The following is a 13,686-nucleotide window of genomic DNA, read 5'->3' on the forward strand; positions in this document are numbered from 1 at the left end:
ACACGTTCATTAAAGCTGTAAAGCAAAGTGTTGCAAAGGGCAGACAGTATTTGCCTGATTTTTTGTGAACGGTTTCAAAATAGTGGTTTAACTAGTAAAGCACTCATAGAAATCAATTGCATTCCCGACATGTGTGCAACCACCCAAATGTATCTTCAATTACGAAACAACCATGATAGATGTTTTGTATGGGTGAGAGCTTTATTGCACTTCATGGCAACCCCAATATGTTTTGCTAAATCAGGTAATACCTTTTAGGGCTTTATTGTTCTCACATCTGTGTGATGCAAATAAATTCAGATAAGGGCACCAATTATCAGCACCTTGCAAAACATCCTACGTTTTAGAACCTGATTATGAGTGTTATATGAGACGGACACTCGGAGATGAGCAATTATTTTTATTGACTGTTTACTTTTTCAGAGCATTGTCACCGTTACGTTTGAAGCTGTTGGAAGCGTGATTGAAGAAAACCTCAACTTGTTCATTCAGGTAAAGTCACAGAAATTCTACTTGCTCTACGCTGAAACCCCCCCCCCCCCCCCTCTCCTTTTATTTTTTCTTTTGCAGATGAACCATTTTTTTAATATAATATATATTTTTTTCACTTTTTTTTTTGTTGACCTTTTCAGAATCTGCTTTGGGAAAAGAATGTAAAAAATAGGAGCGGTAATTCCATGGAGATTATAAGACTGAAGGTGAGTAACTCTAAAACATTTCTATATGGGTCAGATCATCAGTTTATAAATTGACAATGTGGTTCATGACATGGAACGGGCCTGCTAGCCCCCCCCCCTCCCCCTCCAACCTAGTGAACCTCAAGTTTCCTAACCATGCCGTTTTGCCACCTTCACAGCTCCCGTTAAATTTTAGAATTAATTGTTGTGGGAAGTGCTAGTCAATGACCAATAGCTATTAAAAGTATCACATTGATGTTGTCATTATTCATTGGCGTTGTTTTAGGTCAAGTTGTAATATGTGTGAAGTATCTGTGGAAGCCATAACTGTTACTGTGTCTCTAGTCATATATCCACACTATAACTATATATGTTAATTACAAGAGATGTCAGAGGTAAAGGATTCCCTTTTTATTATCATAAAAAATGTTTTTTAATAATCAAACACCCGTTAACCTAAGACTAAGAAGACGTTTGAGTGCCTCCAAATGCTTCTGTTTGTGTGCATATCATGCCTCTGTATCTCTTTGTCCTACAAGACAAACTTAGAGCCCAGTATAAAGCCATGGGGTGTTGGAAAAAGAAAGTAATTCAAGTATTGTCTGGGTGATCATTAAATAATCACTGTGACCACTTGTGACTCAGTGTCTGCCTTAGTCATTCTTCTCCTGCATTGTCAACGCCAGAAGTGTTCATCCAGCAGGACCCATTTCACATTTACTCATTCTAGACAACATCCACAACTCACTGTTAATTTAAACAATCACTTGTTCTACATTAAACCGTCTACATTTATATCAAGAGGGTGTTTTTTGTTGGGGTTTTTTCTCTCCTAAACAGGGATTGGTGTCTATCATAGATAAGTCACAGCAGGTGATTGTGCAAGGTGTTCATGAGTTGTATGAACTTGAAGAGACCAAAGTGAGCTGGGAGGATAACACTGAAAGATTGAACCGCATGGTTTTTATAGGTAAGGTTTAGAGCTATGTCTCATAGTATTGGAAATGTTAATTACTTCCGAGCATGATAAAAGATCAAAAAGATATGATCAGCATTTATATTAACAACTATATCCCCATGTGTAATGCCAAACGGTATTAGTCGCACCTACAAATCACTGTTTTACTACAGTGGTTTTAGTTTGGATGACAGTCACAAATGTTTTCTCTTGTACGAGATACCCTTATCTGGAATTAAGCTATATGAAACTATATTGTTAACATGTACAGGGCCAGAAGGGCTTGTACCAGCTTGCCTTACACCTCTAATGTTGCATCTATAATGAAACACCTGTATCATGTGACTGATGCTAGATAATTTATCAAACTTTATCCCAGTGGGTGCTCCCAAAAGTAGCTGTTTTGCTTTTCAAACCTAAATTCTATGTACTGTGCACAAAGCAAGATGGCCAAAGTTTAGGGATTGGGCCTACCCTCAAAATAAACCATATAAAAGAACAAAGAAATAGCCCAAACAGCCATCAATATTGCTCATGTGTATGCTTATTTTTTTGTTTTTTTAATTCCAGAAGTCCCATAGCACATGACCACTCTGCTCATTTCTACAAGAACTGCTGGTTTTAGTGACAATAATGTGTAGTCCATACCTGCTAGTCTTCTAGGACTCCTAAATAATATTCTGATTACAGAAATAAAGCCTACAGTACCCTAGCATACAGAGCTTTGCATATCCGGCCATACTAATTATGGATGTGGTTAATACACACTGCCACACTAGGAAGAAAATCTCTCTCAATCGTTTTTTCTCTACTTGTAAATACATGGAATTGGAGGTCAACAGACTTTGGCGGTCATAGTCCTTAGAGGGTGCAGCCATGCTCCATATTACTATTTAGGGCAGTGGTTTCCAACTTTTTTTTTTTTGGTTACGGAACCCTAAGTGAAATTCCGAGGAATCCCCAACCATCTCTAATAGGAACTCTGTGATCAGTTGCATTGTAAATTGTTCTATATTTGATACAATTTCCAAAACCCTAGAAAATTGCAGGGAAGCCTTTAGGGATGCCCGGGGAACCCAAGGGTTTCTGGGAACCCTGGTTAAAAAATACTGATGTAGGGTAACATAATTGTTTTAAGAAAATACTTTCTTAAACACATTTCTTGAAGAACCGAATATTAGGCAAAATACAGTAACACGATTGTTTACTTTGGTTTGCTTAGGTCGACATCTGGATAAGGACATCCTTAAACAGCTCTTTTTATCAGCGATGACCGTATGACACATGGACTTTGTCGACACACCTTTGTGTTGAAGATGCAGCTCAACACATCAGGAGGCACTGTCCATGGACTTCTCACAGTATACTGTACAGTTCTCTCTCTGCTTCTTTTTTTTAATGTATACTATCATTGATAGTAACAAAGTATCTAAAGAAATTAAGTACAATGATGGTGAGAACATCAGCTATTTGGTGCAGGGAATCCATGCAATGCAAATTGTTTAAATTACTTAATCAAATTAAAATGTTCTTAAATTAACCAGGTACTAGGATTTTCATTTGCAATTAGACAGGAATGTTGCCTCACATTTTGAAAATCTATATATTTGGTTGGTTAACCGTGTCTGACCAGATCAGTTTGCAGCAGCGCATATTCTGGTAAATAGCCTGCAGAGTGCTCTGTGTTCAAATAATCACTGGTTGCACAAGATCCAGACGTACAGAGAACACATGAAACCGAAACCAAGCTCTATAACATCCTCTTTTCTAGGGATTGCTAATATCAGTTTCATTTTCTCATTATGATCGGCTCTCCTGCAAGACGTATGGTGACACTTGAGTAAGTGGACAGGAAAAAGTGTTTGAGCACAAAAAGTGTACAGAATGATGCACTCTTTATACAGTTTAATATAAAGTGCTGATTCAAACAATAGCAGAGCAGAAGATACTGCTTTTTTACTGTTGTGCCTAATAAAATAATCTTTTACTAATGCATGAAAAATGACATCCCCAAACCTTTTCTATGACTTCATTCATCGTCATGGGTCACTATTTTGAATCCACCACTTCTGCTTTGGAATGGGTCATTTTTGTTGTGGCCGTTTTGCCACGACTACATCGGTGCTGCCGAGGGCCGCTTCTCCGCCGCTGGACATTCAGCCGCCGGCCGCTTCTCCAATAAGGGAAGTTAATTTAAGGGGTTTTAGTTGCTAGGGTAGGGGGTTAAGTATAGGGTTTTTTTTAGGGTAAGGGGTTTTAGGGTAGCGTTAGTATTGGGTTTTAAGATGAGGGGGTTTCAGGGTAAGATTAGGAGCTTACTTTGGAGGCAAAGCGAGTGGCAGAGATGTCCCAACGGCGAGGTGAGTGGCAGCTAAACACTATCGGCGATTTGGTTGCGGCAAAACGGCGTGACCAAATGTCCTAGACCGCTGCTACTTATGATGCCATGTCTTAACTCTTCTCTTCTTCTCATTACATCACAAGGGTGTGACCCCAAAGTAGAATTAAGTCTTCATTCCTTCTTTCCAGTTCTATGAGAACAATGATAGTGGGATATAGGTCTAGTTATTGGTGGTACATTTTACTGAACAAAAAAGACGTACAAAGGACTCGGGGCCATCCCTTAAGGTTGGAGGAAAGGAGATTTCGCCAGCAACAAAGGAAAGGGTTCTTTACAGTAAGTGCAGTTAAAATGTGGAATTCATTACCTATGGAGTCTGTGATAGCAGATACAATAGATTTGTTCAAAAAAAGGTTGGACATCTTTTTAGATGGGAAAGGTATACAGGGATATACCAAATAAGTATACATGGGAAGGATGTTGATCCAGGGATTAATCCGATTGCCAATTCTTGGAGTCAGGAAGGAATTTATTTTTCCCTTTATGAGATATCATTGGATGATATGTCACTGGGGTTTTTTGTTTGCCTTCCTCTGGATCAATAAGGAAGTATAGATATAGGATAAAGTATCTGTTGTCTACATTTAGCATAGGCTGAACTTGATGCATGTATGTCTTTTTTTTCAACCTCATCTACTATGTAACTATGTAAAATTTATGAATCAACAAGATTTTGAAATCGGTGTCATTTTATGAGCGCAATGTTGTCTTTTTCAGTTTGTGATTGTCAAATTTAAATGGGCCATCATTAGGCTTGAAAATAATACTATAACAAAGTTGTATTTATTTATTTATTTTAGTGATGTTGGTGCCCAGTTGCAATGCTCTGTAAATGCTCCTTGAGAAATGGTAATAAAAGGTATATTACAAATCTAGTTGCAATTTACCAAAGCAAGTATATTGATTTGTCCTCTATTGTTTTGCTAAACTTGATAACATTTCAGTCATTTGATTTATTTACTGATGCCGCCAGCAGGGGAGGGAGGGAGGGAGTTAATCTATCCTCTTTCAAACAAAAAATGGACATTTGTGAAAATCTTATTTTTGTAGGTTTGTTTTTACATGTTAATAGTACCAAATACTTTTATAAAACTGGGCATCTTTCAGGATAAATTGATGTGAAACCAGAATACGTCAATAAAAACACTCTGGATAGTTGAGAAACTGGAAAATAATACATGAAAAAAAAATCAAAAGGACAATACACACCCTTCATTTCAAAACACAAACATTATTTTTTTTAAAAATATATATTCAAATAATCTACAACCATACATCAATGTTACAGAATAACAAAAGCAAACGCCAGTGAAAGACCATTTCTGGGAGACCATTTCCCAGAACAGACTTTAAGAGATCTCTTCTTGCCCTTCCCAACACTGATTTTATTTTTTCAATCTGATTCTCCGTTCAGGAGAATTCAAGCGTCTGGAATATTAAGTGGCTGGGAGGTTAAAATGGGGCTTTCCCCAGAGCAGTCTAAAAGTTACTGTGGTAACCCCAGAAGCTAGTGATAAAAATAACGTTTTAATCACTAAATATACATGAAAAAACAGACATGCTCGGGGCAAGATACTAACATTATGAGTTAGTCACATGGGCTCCTGGAGGGGATTGCTGCTTTAAGAATAACATTTATCAATATTGTTTTCAGAGGATGCAGATTTTGCCTGGAGTTCAGACATGGTCTTAAACAGATTTAAAAAAAACCCGTAAAATACATGTAGACATTGCTTATGGCTTATTCACACTCCCTCCCTGTGCTCAAGCTGACAGGGTCACACTGATTGTCCTGTAATTGTTCTTTAATGGATGTACAATAAATTGCTTCTTTTTAAATATATGCACTAGACCATAATGTAATTTGCCACAAATGGTATTGACGAAATACTTTTTGTTTGCCATTAGTTATCAATATATTTGTGCTACTTGATTCATGGATCTGCACTACATCCAGTTAAAAATGAATCAAAAGTGATTATCAATCAATGTTTGAAACCGAAATAGAACTTGGCACCGCAATTTATGGTGTTGTCACGATACAAATATATATACGCCTGCTGTGTTAGTGCAATTAACGCGTACTCTGGTTTTGTGCTTCACATTATAGGGTTTTTTTTTTTTAGGCCAATAAAGCAAAGAAGGGATGAGCTGATCCACAGTACTATCCTGTGACCCTGGTGTAGAGGGAGAAAGGGGGTGGCACGGTATTAAAGGGGTTGCACCCCATTTGGCCACCCCTGACCGCACCAGGGAGACAAGGGGTTAACTGGACTGAGGTCCAGAAATGTGATTTAACCCTTGTTATGACCTGTAAATGTATTTTCCCCTGGTCCCCTGTTCCATTGTAATGTCTGTGTTAATCAGTGTCTGCATCACACACACACTAGAATCCATCCGGGAGCACAAGGGTTAATAGTTCTTTAATGATTATAGCTCTTTGTGTAGTTTTCCCGCCTTTTCAGGCACCATTTTGCAGGTCCCCATTGGCCGCCATTAGGGCTCAATGCATTCCAATGGAAGAATGTGCTGTTTTAGTCCTGTTTCCTGTAAAGACCAGCAGGTGGCGTCCGAGAGGGAGAGCGGCGGTTTCCCATTGAAAGTCAATGGGCTCATTGACTTCAATGGAGATGCCTCGAGGTAACCTAGTTGGCTGCCGTCCAGACCGCAAACCGCAAAGCGGATACAATGTCCTTCAAAAGAGCTAAAATCACTGGGTCAAGTTCAACGTCAATTAGCGGGGGAATAAACAGTTCTAGGGCACCTAGGGATAAAATTCTTTTTGCCCCTAGTTCCTAAGCGTCCCCCCACTCGACCACCACCGGGTCCACGAATCCTGGACCCCCGATAAGGGTCGAACCAGATAGAGCGGGTCGCGCCATAGGCTTTGCCGGCGGCGGCAGAAACGGCTCAGAAAAATGACTAAGTGTGAAATGCTGAATTTTAGGAATCCATATCTCCGGTTCCGGAGGGTTCAGTGGATCAGGGTTTGGGGTTTCTGTAGCCACTGCTCCGGCATCGCTGCAGAACCATCCTTGACCCGCTTGGACCAACCCGACGGAGTATGGACCCCCTTGAAGTTCGGGACTTTTCCCATAGACTTCAATGGCAGAAAACCCCCATTGACTTCAATGGCGGCGATTTACCATTGAAAGTCTATGGCGGAGCTGCCCGTTGTTTTCAATGGGGATTTAGTGAAAAGCTGAGATTTCTTTTTCAATGGAGATTTGTGTATTAAAATGATTTAATGTACATTTGTGTAACTCCGGTTTCTTAGGTCGTAGCAAGTCGCTTTTTGGACCATATGGTGTCCCAGTTCTGGCAAGGCGAACTGGGAAGTTTGGACCTGCTGGACCTAACGGAACCGGATATTTTAATACGTCTATGTTTTATGCTTAATACTGTATTCTAAGGTATGGATACATTCCAGAGGCAATTCCTTTGGCCATAATGTAGCAGATGGCCGGAGAGGCGACCGAATGTCTAGGACTTAAGTGTTGTTCAAAGAGTTTTGTCACCCTCACTGTTTATCCGAGGCCCAAACCAGAACAGTTCTTAAGTGTTCCAGATTAACACCTTCCAACAAAGGTTTTCCTGCCATAAAGCCAAATGGGTAGAAGGGCTGGCATTCCATTTGCATATGTGGGGCTACAGAAATGAGACCCCAGAGTTCTACTGCGCATGGGCCAGCTAGCAGGGGGGCATGTGTTGAAATGGGTTCCCATGTTAAAGATTGGCTGGAGGTAATTGAAAACCAATCACCAGTGCTTAATGGTACAGATAGAGGGACAAAAGGTTTATAAACTGCTGTCCACCCATGTATCCTTTGTCTTCGTTTGCTGATATGGTTACCTGATATCACCTGAATGATTTCCTGACTGCTGAGAGAAATGCTACATCATACTTCTCATTCCCCAACCCTCAAGTAAGTGTACTTCTTGTTGTTACTGTATTATCTGCTGTGTTCACCTATCCTAAGGAATAAAATTACTTTATTATATCTTAAGCCTCGTTCAGTTCAAACCCAGTTATTTTTGTGTAATATTAATAAGCCTGTGGAAAGCTATCGTCACAGGCGTATTAATAAAACTGGTGGCAGCTGGCGGGACTGAACTGGACCTGGATTACAGTATTCTGCGGGGTACTGTGATCCAGTGGGAACTTGATGGTAATTGCAAGTTCCTGGGACTAAAGATATTGAACACACAGTAGTGCAACAAGTAACGCAAGTTGTCACACCACCTCACTGCTGCGACCCAGAACTCAGAGCCATGAGTGAAGCGGAGAACCTCTATTACCTGAGAACTAGAACTCAGCTAAAGGACAAGTGCCGTGCCTATGGACTGGAATATGTGGACCAGGCGGTCGAGGACATGGTTGCTGCAGTCACCGCATATGAAGCTGAGCATCCAGAGGTCCTGGAAGTAGCTCAGCTTGCCCTTTTACAGCCGCCCGGAGATCAGGGACTGAACCCAGTGCCGGGCTGGCAGGATCCCGGGGAGGGACCAAGTGCACCTCCCAGGACAAGTGCAGCAGGAGGGGCACGGGTAGCTGCGGCTACCAGTCCCTTTACCCCTGAAATGCTGGCACTGATAACAGCGTGGGGAGACCGAGGGACACCGGAGGAGCGGCTACAGTTTATCTCTATGGCAGTGAACAGACCCGCTTATTGCCCCCCGGTCCGACCCCCCAAAGATGAACTCCAACTGGACAAGCACAGTCTCACCAAGTATGTGGAGGGCACTGATCAGATTGACATGTTTCTAAGGAACTTTGAAATGCAGTGCCGGCGGTACGGGGTGCTTCCCCAGCATAGGGTTGCACGCCTGGACCCGCCTGGACCCAGACTTTAAGAGATCTCTTCTTGCCCTTCCCAACACTGATTTTATTTTTTCAATCTGATTCTCCGTTCAGGAGAATTCAAGCGTCTGGAATATTAAGTGGCTGGGAGGTTAAAATGGGGCTTTCCCCAGAGCAGTCTAAAAGTTACTGTGGTAACCCCAGAAGCTAGTGATAAAAATAACGTTTTAATCACTAAATATACATGAAAAAACAGACATGCTCGGGGCAAGATACTAACATTATGAGTTAGTCACATGGGCTCCTGGAGGGGATTGCTGCTTTAAGAATAACATTTATCAATATTGTTTTCAGAGGATGCAGATTTTGCCTGGAGTTCAGACATGGTCTTAAACAGATTTAAAAAAAACCCGTAAAATACATGTAGACATTGCTTATGGCTTATTCACACTCCCTCCCTGTGCTCAAGCTGACAGGGTCACACTGATTGTCCTGTAATTGTTCTTTAATGGATGTACAATAAATTGCTTCTTTTTAAATATATGCACTAGACCATAATGTAATTTGCCACAAATGGTATTGACGAAATACTACATGTTTGCCATTAGTTATCAATATATTTGTGCTACTTGATTCATGGATCTGCACTACATCCAGTTAAAAATGAATCAAAAGTGATTATCAATCAATGTTTGAAACCGAAATAGAACTTGGCACCGCAATTTATGGTGTTGTCACGATACAAATATATATACGCCTGCTGTGTTAGTGCAATTAACGCGTACTCTGGTTTTGTGCTTCACATTATAGGGTTTTTTTTTTTAGGCCAATAAAGCAAAGAAGGGATGAGCTGATCCACAGTACTATCCTGTGACCCTGGTGTAGAGGGAGAAAGGGGGTGGCACGGTATTAAAGGGGTTGCACCCCATTTGGCCACCCCTGACCGCACCAGGGAGACAAGGGGTTAACTGGACTGAGGTCCAGAAATGTGATTTAACCCTTGTTATGACCTGTAAATGTATTTTCCCCTGGTCCCCTGTTCCATTGTAATGTCTGTGTTAATCAGTGTCTGCATCACACACACACTAGAATCCATCCGGGAGCACAAGGGTTAATAGTTCTTTAATGATTATAGCTCTTTGTGTAGTTTTCCCGCCTTTTCAGGCACCATTTTGCAGGTCCCCATTGGCCGCCATTAGGGCTCAATGCATTCCAATGGAAGAATGTGCTGTTTTAGTCCTGTTTCCTGTAAAGACCAGCAGGTGGCGTCCGAGAGGGAGAGCGGCGGTTTCCCATTGAAAGTCAATGGGCTCATTGACTTCAATGGAGATGCCTCGAGGTAACCTAGTTGGCTGCAGTCCAGACCGCAAACCGCAAAGCGGATACAATGTCCTTCAAAAGAGCTAAAATCACTGGGTCAAGTTCAACGTCAATTAGCGGGGGAATAAACAGTTCTAGGGCACCTAGGGATAAAATTCTTTTTGCCCCTAGTTCCTAAGCGTCCCCCCACTCGACCACCACCGGGTCCACGAATCCTGGACCCCCGATAAGGGTCGAACCAGATAGAGCGGGTCGCGCCATAGGCTTTGCCGGCGGCGGCAGAAACGGCTCAGAAAAATGACTAAGTGTGAAATGCTGAATTTTAGGAATCCATATCTCCGGTTCCGGAGGGTTCAGTGGATCAGGGTTTGGGGTTTCTGTAGCCACTGCTCCGGCATCGCTGCAGAACCATCCTTGACCCGCTTGGACCAACCCGACGGAGTATGGACCCCCTTGAAGTTCGGGACTTTTCCCATAGACTTCAATGGCAGAAAACCCCCATTGACTTCAATGGCGGCGATTTACCATTGAAAGTCTATGGCGGAGCTGCCCGTTGTTTTCAATGGGGATTTAGTGAAAAGCTGAGATTTCTTTTTCAATGGAGATTTGTGTATTAAAATGATTTAATGTACATTTGTGTAACTCCGGTTTCTTAGGTCGTAGCAAGTCGCTTTTTGGACCATATGGTGTCCCAGTTCTGGCAAGGCGAACTGGGAAGTTTGGACCTGCTGGACCTAACGGAACCGGATATTTTAATACGTCTATGTTTTATGCTTAATACTGTATTCTAAGGTATGGATACATTCCAGAGGCAATTCCTTTGGCCATAATGTAGCAGATGGCCGGAGAGGCGACCGAATGTCTAGGACTTAAGTGTTGTTCAAAGAGTTTTGTCACCCTCACTGTTTATCCGAGGCCCAAACCAGAACAGTTCTTAAGTGTTCCAGATTAACACCTTCCAACAAAGGTTTTCCTGCCATAAAGCCAAATGGGTAGAAGGGCTGGCATTCCATTTGCATATGTGGGGCTACAGAAATGAGACCCCAGAGTTCTACTGCGCATGGGCCAGCTAGCAGGGGGGCATGTGTTGAAATGGGTTCCCATGTTAAAGATTGGCTGGAGGTAATTGAAAACCAATCACCAGTGCTTAATGGTACAGATAGAGGGACAAAAGGTTTATAAACTGCTGTCCACCCATGTATCCTTTGTCTTCGTTTGCTGATATGGTTACCTGATATCACCTGAATGATTTCCTGACTGCTGAGAGAAATGCTACATCATACTTCTCATTCCCCAACCCTCAAGTAAGTGTACTTCTTGTTGTTACTGTATTATCTGCTGTGTTCACCTATCCTAAGGAATAAAATTACTTTATTATATCTTAAGCCTCGTTCAGTTCAAACCCAGTTATTTTTGTGTAATTTTAATAAGCCTGTGGAAAGCTATCGTCACAGGCGTATTAATAAAACTGGTGGCAGCTGGCGGGACTGAACTGGACCTGGATTACAGTATTCTGCGGGGTACTGTGATCCAGTGGGAACTTGATGGTAATTGCAAGTTCCTGGGACTAAAGATATTGAACACACAGTAGTGCAACAAGTAACGCAAGTTGTCACACCACCTCACTGCTGCGACCCAGAACTCAGAGCCATGAGTGAAGCGGAGAACCTCTATTACCTGAGAACTAGAACTCAGCTAAAGGACAAGTGCCGTGCCTATGGACTGGAATATGTGGACCAGGCGGTCGAGGACATGGTTGCTGCAGTCACCGCATATGAAGCTGAGCATCCAGAGGTCCTGGAAGTAGCTCAGCTTGCCCTTTTACAGCCGCCCGGAGATCAGGGACTGAACCCAGTGCCGGGCTGGCAGGATCCCGGGGAGGGACCAAGTGCACCTCCCAGGACAAGTGCAGCAGGAGGGGCACGGGTAGCTGCGGCTACCAGTCCCTTTACCCCTGAAATGCTGGCACTGATAACAGCGTGGGGAGACCGAGGGACACCGGAGGAGCGGCTACAGTTTATCTCTATGGCAGTGAACAGACCCGCTTATTGCCCCCCGGTCCGACCCCCCAAAGATGAACTCCAACTGGACAAGCACAGTCTCACCAAGTATGTGGAGGGCACTGATCAGATTGACATGTTTCTAAGGAACTTTGAAATGCAGTGCCGGCGGTACGGGGTGCTTCCCCAGCATAGGGTTGCACGCCTGGACCCGCTACTCTCCGGCTTGGCTAAACAGACTTTGATGGCGCTTACAGAGGAGTTTGCAGATGACTATGACCACCTGAAAGAACTTTTGCTGTTTCAGCATGGTTTTACCCCTGAAGCTTACCGGGGTAAGTTCCGGCTGGCGGAGAGGCACCCTCAGGAGACCTATGTCACTTATGTGACCCGCATGGCTTTGTACGGGTTACACTGGGTGGAGGGCTCTGAGGCCAGGACTTACCAACGCCTTCTGGACCTCATCTTTCAGGAGCAGCTCATGCAGCAGTGCCCGCCGGCGGTGAGGGCTTTTGTGTATGATAAAAAGCCCAAGACCTACACCGAGGCGGCGAGGATGGCCGATGACTATGTGGTCAGCCGGTCCCAGATGACTGCCAAGGTACCAGCCAAAGTGGTAACCCCACCGGCGCCGGCCAAGAAAGCTGTGAGTACCCCCCAGTGGACCCAAAAGCCGCCTGCGGGCAGCGGGTCACAGAAGACGGGAGAGCTCCGGCATGAGCGCCGGTGCTACAATTGCAACAGCACTGGTCACATCAGACCAGATTGCCCGGAACCCCTGCGTTCCAACGGACCCTATCGAGGGCAACGCACCCCAGCTGCGAAGCCGGTAGCCCGCGTGCGGGTGGCTTCCCCCAAAGAACCAGGACCGGTCATGGAAACAACTCCCAGCGAGACGTCCCATGTCACCCCTACCCCGGTTTCTTCGGTGCCTACAGCCAGGAGCGGAGGACATCTCAGCGCAGACCTGCAGCAGACGGACGGCAGGAGCAAGCATCTCACCCCGGTCACAGTCGGTGACCGGCCAGCAGTCGGCTTGCTGGATTCAGGAGCTGCAGTGACCCTGGTCCGACCTGATATGGTCCGGCCAGAGGAATTACTCCCAGGCCCTGGGATGCAGATCACTATGTCTGATGGAGAGCCACGTTTCCTGCAGGTGGCCCGCATCTTTTTGGATTGGGGGGTGGGCAAGGGTGTGCGGGAGGTGGGGGTTTTACCAGGTTTGGATGCTGAAATTCTTTTGGGCAACGACCTGGGACCAATGACCTGCACCTACGACCGTGTGCCCCAGCCCGCTGCAGTGGCGGCGGTTACCCGGAGCCAGACCGCGGCAATGCTGGCGGTGGCCACCCCAGTCCCCCAGCCTTTGGGACCAACGTTAGCAGAGGGCGCAGAGGAGCCCGGGGAGGTAAGCCAGGATCAGTTGCAACCACAGGCTGACTTACTGTTTTCCCTTACCTTGTCCCCTGACAATGACATGACTGGGGGGTGGCCAGATTTAGGAGCCCAGTTTAGGGAGGCAGTGAAGGC

General features: G+C 44.1%; 1 protein-coding gene across 3 annotated transcripts in view; it reads left to right on the forward strand.

The window, feature by feature from the left end:
- Positions 1 to 3,175, forward strand: part of LOC142493427 (zinc-regulated GTPase metalloprotein activator 1A-like) — a 73,475-nt gene extending 70,300 nt beyond the window's left edge. For all 3 annotated transcript variants that reach the window (XM_075597487.1, XM_075597476.1, XM_075597494.1), the window contains 4 exons: positions 424 to 492; positions 633 to 698; positions 1,518 to 1,647; positions 2,858 to 3,175. In XM_075597487.1, the coding sequence (XP_075453602.1) occupies positions 424 to 492; positions 633 to 698; positions 1,518 to 1,647; positions 2,858 to 2,916 (324 nt within the window). In that variant the 3' untranslated portion in view covers positions 2,917 to 3,175. The remainder of the gene's footprint in view (positions 1 to 423; positions 493 to 632; positions 699 to 1,517; positions 1,648 to 2,857) is intronic.
- The last annotated feature ends 10,511 nt before the right edge of the window (positions 3,176 to 13,686 follow it).

The sequence above is a fragment of the Ascaphus truei genome, chromosome 1 (genome assembly GCF_040206685.1).
Source record: "Ascaphus truei isolate aAscTru1 chromosome 1, aAscTru1.hap1, whole genome shotgun sequence".
In the NCBI taxonomy this organism is placed as follows: Eukaryota; Metazoa; Chordata; class Amphibia; order Anura; family Ascaphidae; genus Ascaphus; species Ascaphus truei.